At 43.5% G+C, this 14,028-nt stretch overlaps 2 protein-coding genes across 3 annotated transcripts in view; one reads left to right on the forward strand and one right to left on the reverse strand.

Annotated features, from left to right (window-relative positions):
• CEP295 (centrosomal protein 295) overlaps positions 1 to 4,660 on the reverse strand; it is a 51,262-nt gene extending 46,602 nt beyond the window's left edge. Inside the window, exons 1-3 of the mRNA XM_060234938.1 lie at positions 4,542 to 4,660; positions 3,147 to 3,347; positions 1,701 to 1,822 (exon numbers count right to left, since the gene is read on the reverse strand). Of these exons, the coding sequence (XP_060090921.1) occupies positions 1,701 to 1,822; positions 3,147 to 3,347; positions 4,542 to 4,649 (431 nt within the window). The 5' untranslated portion in view covers positions 4,650 to 4,660. The remainder of the gene's footprint in view (positions 1 to 1,700; positions 1,823 to 3,146; positions 3,348 to 4,541) is intronic.
• A 2,768-nt stretch (positions 4,661 to 7,428) lies between these two features.
• CMTR2 (cap methyltransferase 2) lies at positions 7,429 to 12,735 on the forward strand. Of its 2 annotated transcripts, none has more exons than XM_060234939.1 (3): positions 7,429 to 7,617; positions 8,500 to 8,592; positions 10,324 to 12,735. In XM_060234939.1, exons 2-3 carry the CDS (start codon positions 8,546 to 8,548, stop codon positions 12,623 to 12,625), a joined length of 2,349 nt encoding a protein of 782 aa, XP_060090922.1. In that variant the 5' UTR covers positions 7,429 to 7,617; positions 8,500 to 8,545; the 3' UTR covers positions 12,626 to 12,735. The 2 variants fall into 2 exon arrangements, with proteins under 2 accessions (XP_060090922.1, XP_060090923.1); XM_060234940.1 differs by having other exon boundaries at positions 7,429 to 7,546.
• Positions 12,736 to 14,028: the final 1,293 nt, after the last annotated feature.

A 14,028-nucleotide genomic window follows, 5' to 3' on the forward strand; every position in this document is an offset into this window, starting at 1 on the left:
CCTACTGTTTGTGCCATAAGCTATATGCATCCTTCCTGTTTATTGACTAAACCTGTTTCATCACGAGATCACTTGGGTGCAAAAAGAATTTGGTTATGAATAGGACAGCTGTCAGTTGAGTCAGGCCACATGCTGAGCCGAATTAGGATGTGTCTATGTATGGCAGAGAGAGAGAGGTAGAAGTTAGCCTGTCAGATTCTGGTTAAGATCTTAAAAGGGGCAAGCCGGTGTCATTTTCTGTTGAATGTTCGACAGAACAAGCAATAGCCAAACAACTTCACAAAGGCTGGGAAGCAGTGACCCTTGCCTCTGGTTTTCCCCTGCTCTTCCCCATGAAACCACTGTAATGGTGATACTATCTACAGCACTAGATAACTAATTCCTATGTGGACTGTAAGACAGATAAAACACATTTTCAAGACGATGATGATATTGGATTTATATCCCGCCCTATATTCTGAATCTCAGAGCAGCTTACAATCTCCTTTATCTGCCTTCCCCACAACAGACACTCTGTGAGGTGGGTGGGCCTGAGAGAGCTCTGACAGAAGCATGGACTCTTATCTGGGAGAATCAGGTTTGATTCCCCATTCCTCCACGTTCAGCTGCTGGAATGGCATTGGGTCAGTCTTGCAGAGCTTGTCCTTGAAAGGGCAGCTTCTGAAAGAGCTCTCTCAGCCCCACCTACCTCACAGGGTGTCTGTTGTGGGGGGGGGGGGAGGTAAAAGAGATTGTAAGCCGCTCTGAGTGTGTGTATGGGGGATATAAATCCAGTATCATCATCATCTTCTTCCTTGGTGGTCTCCCATCCAAGTACTAGTCCCACCTAGCTTCTGAGATTTGATAAGATTAGACCATAAGAGAAGCCATGTTGGATCAGACCAATAATCTATCCAGTTCAACACTCTGTCACACAGTGGCCAAAAAACCAGGCACCATCAAGAGGTTCACCAGTGGGGCCAGGACACCAGAAGTCCTCTCACTGTTGACCCCCCCTCCCCCAAGCACCAAGATTGAGCTATACCAGGGGTGGCCAACGGTAGCTCTCCAGATGTTTTTTTTGCATACAACTCCCATCAGCCCCAGCCACCATGGCCAATGGCTGGGGCTGATGGGAGTTGTAGGCAAAAAACATCTGGAGAGCTACCGTTGGCCACCCCTGAGCTATACCATGCCACCTTTGCTCCCAGACTGAGTTCTTATCGGGAAGCAGATTACTCAGCACAGATGACAGCTGCTGTTCTGAAAACTAGACCCTCTAACAACAGTGTAATCCAATCTACTGGACAGAACTAATGCCCAAGCACCAAACCAGGTCAGCCACAGATGAACCAAGAGGTCTCAGACAACTAACCCAGTTCATCATCTCTGAATTCAGTTACAAATATTGAGCCATATGTTCAGCTCTAAGGACTAATGACTTGCAGCACCTGCCTAAACAGTTATATCCCTCCTAAATCCATTCAAGTCAAAGAGCTTTGAATGGTGTAAAAAAGCTTAAGACTGCACTCTAAGTCCTCATAATGCTCCCAGTATTCTGTACTAATTTACCTGTAGAAGTCCCTTAAGCTACTGGAAGTAATATTTTTTTTCTCAGGATACATAACTCCTGAGATTTGTTAAGTGTGCAGTAATGACAAAAGTCCTTTCCAGTAGTTATAACAAAGCAAATTAATTATATGTACAGTCACGAGAATTACCATGTTTGCTCCTTCTGCAGCTTCTGTTTTTGGTTCTTCTGCTCCTTCAGGGCTTCTTTATGCCTCCTTTCTGCTCTTTGTTTCCTTTCCCTTTGCTTTTCTGCAGCCTCCAGATCAGGTTTCTTCAAAATAAAATAATCTATACTTAGTTGATACAGAGCCAAATTACTTCTAACAGCAACAGATATTTTGGACAGTATGCTTAACAAAGTTATGTTTGTGTGTCCCATAAGAGACTACGTAACCTCACATTCACTTCCCCTTCATTCAGATGCTTTGAGTTGCTGCCAGCACACCAGTCTGGGCACAGTGACCAGATGGCACAAGGACTTTCCACCTAGGCTCACCCTAACTTTGTTGACAATGAAGCCACATCCTTTAGTCTTGCCATACATAGCTCTTTACAGAGTTGAGCAGAATGCAGGGCATCCTGAGGGCCATGTGTGTCCAAAGACACTAGAGATGACCAGATATTTTGGCCATTTCTTGTAAAAGCAGCTAAATGTTTTCTTCTTATAAGGTATAAAATGGCATCGGTACAAGACAAAACTGTTTCACTAAGGCTATAACTAAACTGGTCAATTAAGATGCAAGCCTACTCATTCTATTTGAAAGTTCCCTTGAAATCAGTGTGATTTAATCAAATCAAATGCATTTAGGTATGCAATTTTTTCTTGTTTCATTATTAAGCTGGTTATAACGGGTTGTATTTAACTGCTCTCTTTTAGGTGAGGAGTTTTCTACCCACTTAACAGGAGACGCTGGATCCAACTCTAAGTGTCCAAAACACAGAATACATCAAAATAAATATTTATCACTGAGAGAAATGGAGGAAGACTTATTTTTCCTTATGGGGGTGACATCTTTCCAAATCTCAGCGCTCCAAACCTTCTCCCATCTTCTCTCTTCCAATGGTTCTAACAATTACTTCGTTTAAAAACATAATTAGCAACTTGTGCTTAGTGCAGTAGAAATCCATATTTTATTCACCCTGTTTCTCCAAAGATTTAAAATAGTCATCAGAACTCTTGCAAAATTTTTTAAAAAGCCCACAGCACAGATGAATTTCCTACCATTTTATTATTTTTCCATCCCAAGAGGCATATCATTGCAAGTGGGCTTTTAAGGAAACAGGAAGGATTCGTGCTTAGTAAGTAAGTCTAGGGCCAGTTCTAGACATTTTCCTACAGTCATCTGCCCACTATGAGACACTGGTCTTGTTTTACTGATCAATGAACATTATTCAACATATGCAAACACATACAAGATTAATTTAGAATAGTCTGGCTTTCCAGATGTATACTGATATAGCAAAATATTACTGTTGTTTCCCAGCCTTGTTGGCCATTTCACGCATCACATGTTTCAGTAATCATAGCTTTTAAAATTATGGTTCAGTAATTATCAGACTTGATCCAGACAGTCTCAAACTAGTCATTAGCTTACGTTTTCTTTTGCCTGTCTGTGCCCTTCTCCTATAGCTCTCAGGCTTGCCAGGTAAAGCTTTTCTAAGGTTTTAATCTTCTCCTCTTGTGCTTTCCGCCACTCCGCCTTCAGTTCTTCCGCCAGCTGTTGCAACTGCTCGTCTCTTCGTTGCTTAACATCTTGCCTTATTTGTAAAGCAATATTTCTCTCCTGCTCTCTAACCTAGAAAAAAATTTGTCAAGAGTTTTATATTTCGCAGAAGAGTCTAACCTGCTTGTTAACTGGTGTCCCTACCTAACCCAGAACCTACTGCACACTTGGATTACTAGCAAGCCATTCGCTCCTTAGCGTGTAACTCTGGCACATGCTGAATATAGGCAGGCAGTAAGAAGCTAGGAGGAGGAGGGTGGACAGAGTTAACAGACTGATTTATTTATCACATTCTGATATGTTTGTGATTAGCTACAATAGGTTGAGTAACTGGCACCCTCACAAGTTATTTTTCCATCCCAAGAGGGATGTCAATGCAAGAAGACTTTTAAGGTAACAGGAAGGGTTTGTGCTCAGTAAGTCTAGAGCCAGTTCTAGACATTTTCCTACAGGCTGCAGACCTGGCCTCCACAGTCCAGAGATAGTTTTACTGCCTATTTTTCCCCCCAGCACTCAGCAGCTGAATGGTGGTACACTAGACCAATGTTCCCTCTAAGCTGCAGAGTCTTGTGAGCAAAAATTCTACTTTGAGAGCTACTGGTATTAAAGTTGTGAGCTACTGCATAAATTAGTTTGCTCTGGGGACCTCCTTCCTGAGCTAAAACAAAACAGTGTGAGCTGGAGGCTAAAAATCTGTGAGCTAGCTCACGCTAACTCAGCTTAGTGGGAAAACTACATTAGACCGGGGTGGCCAACGGTAGCACTCCAGATGTTTTTTTGCCTACAACTCCCATCAGTCCCAGCCATTAGTCATGCTAGCTGGGGCTGATGGGAGTTGTAGGAAAAAAACATCTGGAGAGCTACCGTTGGCCACCCCTGCATTAGACCATTAAGGACCTTTACATTTTAAAGGATCATTATCTCCTATGTAGTTCACCTGGCCTGCAGAAGCCAGCTCCAGCGGAAATAATACCCCTTTAAAGTTTAAAGAGCTAATGGTACACCAATCTGCTGGGGGCCCTTCATTTTTCTCCCTGACCTATTTTAATTCCAAAGTGAAGAGTCAGGAAGGATGCAACTAGTTTTAATAAAATATCACAAGTATTGTTTCTGTTATTTCCATAATGATAATACTACTAAATTTTCATTAACCCAAGGTAAGGAGCCTCAACCAATATTTTGTTAAAAATCCTGCTTGTTTTCATCCCCAAAGTCGTCTCATTTGAATTGCCTAACACAGCAGCATTGTCCACAATGAAAACATACCTGCTGCAGCCTTAATTTTCTTCTTCTTTCATATTCTTCTTTCAAAAGCAAAGCTTCTTCATTGGGACTCAGTCTTAACCTTCCAACTTTGGCCACCTTCCTTTTCATCTTCAAAAATAATTATGCTGTATTCAGAAGGTAAAAGACAACAGAGTTTAATATATATCTAAGTGGGAAAAAAGTTAACAAGTGTCTTTAACACAGTGCACTGAGATAAGACTAAATTGATGCTCCCTAACCTCAGCTTACAGTGTTGAAGAGAAAAAAAAAGTCACTTTGAGGTGATTCTTCATAAATAACTATTATCTCCCAAAACATAATTCTCTCTTGCTTTGATGCAAAAAATACCCTTTTTACTTCCCCAAGGAACTAAAACTCCGTGGCATGGGGGGGTGGGGGCATGAATTAACGATTAACTGACTCTAACCCAGGCAACAGGTTGCCATGGCGCCTAGAATTTTCACTAATGACTTTATTATAGTCTCTCTTGGGGATCCTCAGAAGTACAAAGCTTATTTATTATTTCATATCAAAATGTTTTGTTGTAGGACATAAATATTCATGTCCATTAAGTTCTTATCAATATGTGTTTATATTTTAACCTTACATCACTCAGTGGTATTTTTATTTATTTATTTATTTATTTGGGATTTATATCCCGCCCTTCCCACGGATGGCTCAGGGCGGCTTTTTACTAGATGAATTCCTTTATTAGCCAGTTGCTTTCTATACAATATTCAATTAAATGCAGCTTTTTAAAGAACTTGTCTTATTTTGTTAAATAATGTTAGAAAAAGCAGTCCATTTCAAAATTAGAAAGTGAAACAACATCAATACACACATGCATTGCTGAAATCTATAAAACTCATTTTGCAGTAAGCATGCTTTGGGTTAAAACATTGATTTTATTGTTAAACAGGAACCCATTCTAGACCCATCCTATTTTCAATGGCACACGGCATAAAAATGTAGTCAGAACAGCAGTAGGCATGAATGTTAGCAACAGCGTTCCCTCTAAGCTGAGTCAGCGTGAGCTATTTCACAGATTTTTAGCCTCCAGCTCACACATTTTTGTCATAGCTCGGGAAAGATGACCCCAGAGCACAATAATTTATGCAGTAGCTCACAACTTTAATGCCAGTAACTCACAAAATATAATTTTTGCTCATAAGACTTTGCAACTTAGAGGGAACACTGATTAGCAACCCGATTCATACCATGCTAGTTTACTTTCACAAAACTTCTACTTACTGTGTTTGTGCACCAACATTAGCTACCATGAATTCTGTGTAATGCAGGAATATACAATGACTAGAAGGCATTTCCTTCAGTGACAGTACATTGCTGAATGCTAGTGCTTAGAGGCAACATCAGACCTTGGCAACTATGTTTGTTGGCCCTCCATCCATGGTAACTGGCTGGTTCTGTGCATGCAAAAAAGATACAATACTACATGTGACCACTGGTCTGACAAAACAGGGCACCGTTTAAGTTCTTACAGTTAGGCACACCACAGGACAAAATGGAAAAATCCCAAAGCGACTGAATGCACAGACTCCAGCTGCAAGACTGCCTTTCTGTACTATCCCCATGTGAAGAACTCCCAACAAGTCCAAAACTAAGGGAGAAAGGCTGTATATCAACCTACTTCTTGCTGCTCTACATCCCCCACTTTTGAGGTTTTTACATAACGAAATATTCCTTGTGCTGCTCCCCCCTTTGCAAGTTCGTTCCAAGAACTCTAATAACAAATTTAGGGTTGCCAAGTCCAATTCAAGACATATCTGGGGACTTTGGGGGTGGAGCCAGGAGCAAGGGTGTGACAAGCATAACTGAACTGCAAAGGGAATTCTGGCCATCACATTTAAAGGGACCGCACACCTTTTTTTAAAAAATGCTTTCCTTCCATAGGAAATAATGGATAGGGGAACTTTCTTTTGAGGCTCAAAGAATTGGACCCGCTGGTTCAATCTTTTTGAAACTTGGAGGGTATTTTGGGGAGAGGCACTGGATGATATATGGAAAATTTGGTGCCTCTACCTCAAAAAACAGCTTTCCTCAGAGCCCTAGATACCCGCTGATCAATTCTCCATTATTTCCTATGGGGATAAGTCTCCATAGGGAATAATGGAGTTCCCAGCAGACATTTTCCTCTCCCCCCCTCCCACTTTCTAATGACCCTGAATCATTATAAAGCGGGATTCCCTGCCCCCACCTAGACTCTCATTAGAGCAGTCCAAGGTAACAGTATGCAGAGACACTACAGGCAAACTCTGGGTGGGTGCTTTAGGCTAGGACCTTTAAAGGTCGAGCAGCTAAAACATGAAATAAAATGCAAATGCTTATGTGCACTTTTGTGCACTGTGCACAAAAATATAAGATTAATATTAAAAACCGCATACATAAAAGACAAATAAAAGCTCAGAACGTAGTATACAGAAACAAATTTGGGATGCATATACACTCACTGCAGAGTATCAATAGTGAAATATAACCACAGAACCAAAGGCGTTTCAGTCCAGCGCAAATACACAGTTAACTCCACAAGGCTTCAGCCCCCTCTCCCTCAGCCCCACCAAAAAAAGAGAGACCGGCCTTATCCTCCCCCTCAGCCGCCATCGCCGCCGCTTCTGACGTCACATCCGCCACTTCAAACCGTCCGCCTCTGCGCGCGCAGCAATCGCCGCTCTCGCGGCCGTGGAACTCTGAAAGAAACAAAAAAGGAGCGGGAAAGCAGGCGGGCTTCAGCGACCGAAGCGCGCCGCGCTTATTTGGGCACTGGCCTGTTCTCCGCTCACCCATTGGAGGAAATGAAGACGACAATACGCATGCGGAAAAGTTTGCCACGCCCCCAAGAAGTGAAAGAGAGCTGGAAGCTCGCAGGAGCAAAATCTCGCCCAGGTCCGGGCAAGGATGAACGGAAAAGGATGTACGCATGCGTAAAAGCTGTCCCCGCTCCCGTTGATAGTAAGAGGGAGGCTAGGGCGCATGCGTACCAGCTAGAGGTTGGTTTTGGTGCGCTTGAAGGGGTTTTTTTTTGTTCTTTCATGGAACGCCGTTTGTAGCTATGACAAAGGTGGAGTTCTTTCTCTCTCTCTTTAAATATATATTTCTGGGAGGTGTGTGGGGCGGTGTATTATGAAATGTGTTTTTGTCAGTGCACAGAACCAGTGTGGAAGTGGGCATTATTTTTTTTCTTATTATTGCAATTGGAAGTGGGCATTCGTATTGTGATTGCTCTGATTCTGAAGCTGGAAGAGACGCCTGTGTTGCAGCGAGGCCTGGCATAGTAGAAGGTTGTTGCTCTTTTTTATTCCATGCAAAAGTTTCTAACCTTCAAGGGAAGTTAAACGGCATAGCTCAGTGGCACCTTTAAAACCAACGAAGTTTTATTTATTATTGAATAAAACCTATAGATGTATTGAATAAAACTTCGTTGTTGTTAAAAGTGCCACTGGACTCGAACTTTGTTCTACCTTAAAACTGTGTCTCACAAACATTTATTGCTGGAATAAATTCTGTTAGTCGTCTCTTTAAGGTACTGCTGAGCTGCATTTTAGTTTTCGTGCCACAGGCTAAGAGTCCCTGGAATCACCTCAAGGAACCCTTCTATTGACGCGGGTGTGTTGAGACCCTCCATGCCTGTATGTTGTATAAAGAATGGGGAAGTGTTCTAGGGTCTAGTGTTAGTTTATTTTGGGTACAGAAAGCTGAACTTCTCAGTTGCCTCGCATAAAATGAAACTGTGCACACACTGAATATTGCACATGACTGGAGATTGTGCACGCACTGAATAATCCAATCCTTCAGGGAAGGCTGCGTTTCTGATTTTCTTGATTTAAGATGCTATGATGAAATATACTATGAGATGTGTTCTCTATAATACAGTTGGAAAGCTATCACTGTAGGGTAACAAAAGTGCTATGAAGTGATATGGTTTTATGCGTGTCTCTTGTAGAAGTGTTGGACTGTGTGCCTATAATAAGGTGAGATCCATCTACAGCATGTGCAAAAGAACTGCCAGCAGGAATCTCTGCATAACCTCTGATAGGTGAGCAAGATGCTGCTTAAGGTTACAGCCCCATTGGGGTGTCATAGTCGTAACTGTAAATGTGTTTACATGGAGTGATCTCCAGGAATGCAAGAACTATGGTGGAAACAGACAACATCTTTGTATCCTTATCCTTCTGCTGCTCCTCATAGCATATATGCAGGGTTGCCACTTTCTGGAAAGTCAGGGAAATGGAAATTGGTCAGGGAAATTGGTCTGAAGTCAGAGAAAGTCAGGGAAATTGTGATTAAAATATATCCAAGCAGTGGATTTTTGACCTGCTGCTGCAAGAGCATGATCTGTTCTTGTGGCAACTGAAATAGAGAAGTAGCAGAATACAAGTAAACCTAAATTATGCCCTTTCCCAGCTCCTTTCCCACACTTTTCTCGGCTCCACCCCTAACAACCATCTTAATGTGTTTGTTGAGCTCTGTCCCTGCATGATTTCCAAGGTCTGCCTGTAGCATTTGCAAAGCAAGGCCATTTTAAACGTTTAGCAAAATATGCAAACTTTGAACATCTAACTGTTTTCATCCCTACCTGCTAGTACTGCATTTAACTTACATATAAAGATAAGCATGTTTTTGGGTCATGCTTGTGTATGGAATGGATGTTTTGTCTCCTGCTAAACCCAGCACAGAGTTTCAAATGAATTTTGCCGCTGTTGGATTTCACAGAGAACTAGTACTTTGTACTCTGCAACATGCAAAGTAAATTTTGTTCCTGCTGGAGTTTACAGAGTACCAGCTCTCTCATCCACTTCCCTGACTTCTTGCATGCATAAAGGTTGCAAGTGAGGGTTGTCTGCTTCCCTAGATTGCAGAAACTCCACCTCCTTTCTTGCTGCTGACCTGCTCATTACACTCTCTGGAGCCTGAAAGTGAAACTTTGCCTGCTTTGGAAAGTTCCTACTTGTTAGCATTCAGAGTTTACTTGAATTGAAGTTTGTATCTTGGTGTAATTTTTGGTGCAGTTGCAAAACAGATGTTTCTGCAGTTAATGTTGAAAGAAACTGTTCTTAAATCTCTTACTTGGACATATATTTTTGCAGTTGAGACTTGTGTACTTGTAGTATGGAACATTTTAATAAGCCTTGCATTAATGCAACACAACCTATTCATTTTTTAACTTGTGGTTATGTTTGAATAGTGGTCAGGGAACTTGACAGATGTTGGTCAAGGAAAGTCAGGGAAATGAAAAATAAAAAATTTAGTGGCAACCCTGCATATGTAAAGGGAGACCGGAAGTCTGTTGCCCTTACTTTCTCTAGGGATGCACAGTAGCACTGATCTTCTAAAGAACAGTTTAACAAAATGATAGCTCTTTGTGTAGGGGGATCTCTGTGTTTGAAGACCATAGTTTGCCTGAGAAGCTCAAGTAGGGAGTCATGACAGGGACTTTTCAGTGGCAGCCCCATGGTTATGGAGCAACTTCCCTGAGGAGGTGTGTCTGACCCCCTCACTTTTGATCTTTTAAGAGGCAGCTGAAGACAGTTCTATTTATGATGGCATTTGGTTACTTCTTTGGCCAACTGGCAGTTTTAAATTATTGGTCTTACAGTTTTTATGTATTGTATGTATTTTGTTACGTTTTGTTATTATTTACATTGTTAGCCACCTTGATGTCCTATAAGCTAGAAAGGCAAGTAATGTTTAAAATAAATACATAGCTTTACACTTCGGTCATTTATTCTTTGGTTTCTCTTCATTCTTTCTCTCCCCCACTCTTCAGTCTGAGAATGAACAAACAGAAAAAGATGTATGATGTGCCAATCATAAACGTTGACCAGTTCAGCCCTGACATCGTGGCTGAAACGGCAAATCTGTTTGAGAAGAAGTTCCTGTACACCAAACCACCCAACAACGAATGGCAGCTGCCGGATCCCAACCAGGTGTTCACCTGCGATCACAAGGACTTCAGCTCCCTCGTCGCCCTCAAGGACTCCCTGAACAATGTCAAGAACCTGTTGAGTGACAAGAAGTTGGACCAATGGCACCAACACACCTCCTTCACCAACAAAGCGGGCAAAATCATTGCATCCGTCAAGAAGTCTGCCAATGTAGAGTTGTGTACCCAAGCTTGGTGCAAATTCCATGAGATCCTGGGCAGCTTTCCCTTGCTTCCTAGTGACGCTCTTCAGAATGGGGAACTCAACACTATCCATCTGTGTGAAGCTCCCGGGGCGTTTATAGCCAGCCTCAACCACTACCTCAAGTCTCACCATATCCCTTGCGACTGGAGCTGGGTCGCCAATACGTTGAACCCGTACCATGAAGCCAATGATACTCTCATGATGATTATGGATGACAGGCTTATCGCCAACACTTTGCCCTGGTGGTATTTTGGTCCTGACAACACCGGGGATGTCATGACCCTGAAGCACCTGACAGGGCTGCAACATTTCATAAGCAACATGGCCACCGTTCACCTGGTCACTGCCGACGGGAGCTTTGACTGCCAAGGAAATCCCGGCGAACAAGAAGCGCTCGTGTCCTCCTTACACTACTGTGAAGCGGTCACTGCTCTAATGACTCTTGGCCTTGGGGGCTCCTTTGTCCTGAAGATGTTCACATTGTTCGAGCACTGTTCAGTCAATTTGCTCTTCCTCCTGAACTGCGCGTTTGAAGAGGTCCACGTCTTCAAGCCGGCCACGAGCAAAGCGGGGAATTCGGAAGTGTACGTGGTCTGCCTCCACTATCTCGGCAGAGAGGCTATCCATTCGCTCTTGTCCAAGATGCTGCAAAACTTTGGGACAGCGGTGGTTGAGAAAGCCCTCTTTCCACAGCACTTAATTCCGGAATCTTTCCTTAAGGTACACGAGGAATGCTGTTCTTTCTTTCACAGGCACCAAGTCGAGACCATTTCCGAGAACCTCCGGCTGTTTGAGGGCACGGGGGAGGCGGAGCAGGCGAGGCTGAACCTGTTACGGGACTGTGCCGTGGATTTCTTCTTGAAGAGGTTCCAGATGAAACCCCTTGCCAGAAACAACTGGATTGTGAAGAGGCCTCGCGCTGGCTGCAGCATGAATACCAAGTGGTGCGGACAGAGGAGCAAATATTTTTGCACGTACAATGAAAGGAAGTGGCTGGAATCGCTCTCGTGGGAGGACAAGGTGGCCAAGGGCTGCCTCAATAAATGGGCTGAAGAGCACTCGCTTGCTAACACTGGGAGCAGCTGCATTTTGGAAGGGGAACTGTGTGACCTGGAATGTCACTTATGGTACATCTTGGAGGGCCAGAGGTTGCCTGGAGTGAAATGCTCTCCCTTCTGCGATGGTGAGGTCCTAAAGGCCCTCAACGAAGCACTCGAAAAGTCTTTTGTCAGCAGAGCGAGCCTCGACTCCCTCCTGGGATGGACTCAGCCAGAGTGCCAGTCCTGCGTTGTCACGCAGCCGTCAGTACTGTCTGAATTGTCACACCTTATTGAGTATCCTGAAGAGGCTCTGGAGGATAGCTGCCGTGGCCGAACCAAGTGTTTGGTCGCGGGCTTTCCAGCTCTTTGTGATGCCAACAGTCAGCGCTGCTTGGAAGTTAAACTTCTCGAGTCGGTGCCTCTCTTGACTTTCAGGTGCTCTCTGCTTCACGATGGAGAGCCAAAATACCAGCAGCAGTTCCTGGAATGCCTTCTGCAGTCGCTTCCCCAGCTTCAGAAGGGAGACGCCCTTGTTCTGCCCATCCTGTCCTGTTTCACTCGCTTCATGGCAGGCTTAGTGTTCATACTGCACCACGGTTTCCAGCGCATCTCCTTTGTTTGTCCCACATCGTCACAGCCTTTAAGGACCAGCGCCGTTCTCTTGTGTGTTGGCTATCAGGGTCTCCCAGACCTGGTTCTCCAGTACCTGCAGCAGGTGAATAAGCTTATGAACTCTCTGCTGGACTCAGACTCTCCACAGCAGATCTTGCAGTTTGTGCCGATGGAAAATGTCCTGAAAGGGTTGCTGCTGGAGTTCCTCTGGGACCTGAACACGGCAATTGCAAAGAGGCAGTTGCATTTGATTATTCAGGCTGAGCTGCAACAAATGATGCCCCTTTAGCTTGTAAGCACCAGACTGAAAACTGTCTTGTCTTTTTCCTTAAAAAAATTATTTTAAACCATAGGAAATATCCCTCCCCATTTTAATATGACTTTAAAATTATTATTATACGTTTGCCATGTCGGTTTACGTTTCTGCTTGCACACACCTTAGTACATTTACTTTGTCGGTTTGCAGTTTTGCTTGCACACACCTTGGTACGTTTACCTTGTTGGTTTGCGTTTCTGCTTGCACACACCTTGGTATGTTTACCTTGCTGGTTTGCAGTTCTGCTTGCACACACCTTGCTTTGGACGCCTTGAGCAGACCACCATTTAGTAATCGCATACACAAACCCTGCTGGTCCCAGGTTTGCATCCCCCTGGCTTCTCTCCCTTCCATAAGAAGCAAGGATGCTTGAATGTCGAGCCTGGTTTCCATGACCTGCGAACACGTGTGTGTCTTCCCCAGGGCTCATTTTTGCATCTACCAACTGGTATCCTAAACTGGGATTAAAGCCTGCTTTAAGAATCCTGCTTTATGCTGGAGTAGGGGGAGAAGCTAGCTTTAATTAACCTGTATCCATTCATTAGGGGTAGCCAGAATTACACAATCATTCCTTCATCACCCTCTGCATGAAGAAGGGAGTAGAGGGAGATGCCAGGGAAATTTTTGTGCTTGTGCACATTAAAAAAAAAAAACTGGATGTAGCCTTTGCAAGCTTATTGTAAGAAAGGGACTTCTCACGCATGAGTCAGTGTAGTAGGTCTACTTCTCAACCCCACCTGGAATCCAGATCAGCATAATCTACAGCTTGTTCTTTATTGGGGAACCCCCCTCCCCATGTCCTACAGAGTCCCTTAATTTTCCCCTTTGGAAGATAAGCACCATGGCAATATTCGGCTTACACGGCCAGTGTCTGCATCTTAAAGTGTTCTTTCGGCTCTTGCTGTTCTGAGTCCTGGTGTGGTTTGCGTAGGTTCTGTCGTGTGGTGGAACACAGCTACACAGAGTGCTTAATGTAGATCAGGCTTTACACGTGAGGAATCTGGCAGCCATTTTCTGCCATCACCTTCATTGCTGTAGGCCTGTAAATCCTTGAGGATACCCCCTAGTTCACATTGACATCTCTCCGCAGTTTGTTGATCATTGTGGAGAGCAGCTGAACAGACCCACGTCCTTAAATTTGCGCTGTCTTTTTATTTGCGCTGAGTATATGCAGTTGATTTTCTGTTGCTTCTTCAGCTTAGCTGCAACAATGCCTAGGAAGATATACTACACGTCTTCAGTGCATCTTATTTTCTTTTGTTAACAGTGCTAACAGCCAACCAGAAGTTGCGTCTTCCATGCCTGTCAGAATAGTTATTGTACTGATAGATTTACAGAAGCTTAGTGATGTAGGCTAGGAATTCAATGCAAAATTA

This window comes from Heteronotia binoei, chromosome 3 (genome assembly GCF_032191835.1).
Source record: "Heteronotia binoei isolate CCM8104 ecotype False Entrance Well chromosome 3, APGP_CSIRO_Hbin_v1, whole genome shotgun sequence".
Lineage (NCBI taxonomy): Eukaryota > Metazoa > Chordata > Lepidosauria > Squamata > Gekkonidae > Heteronotia > Heteronotia binoei.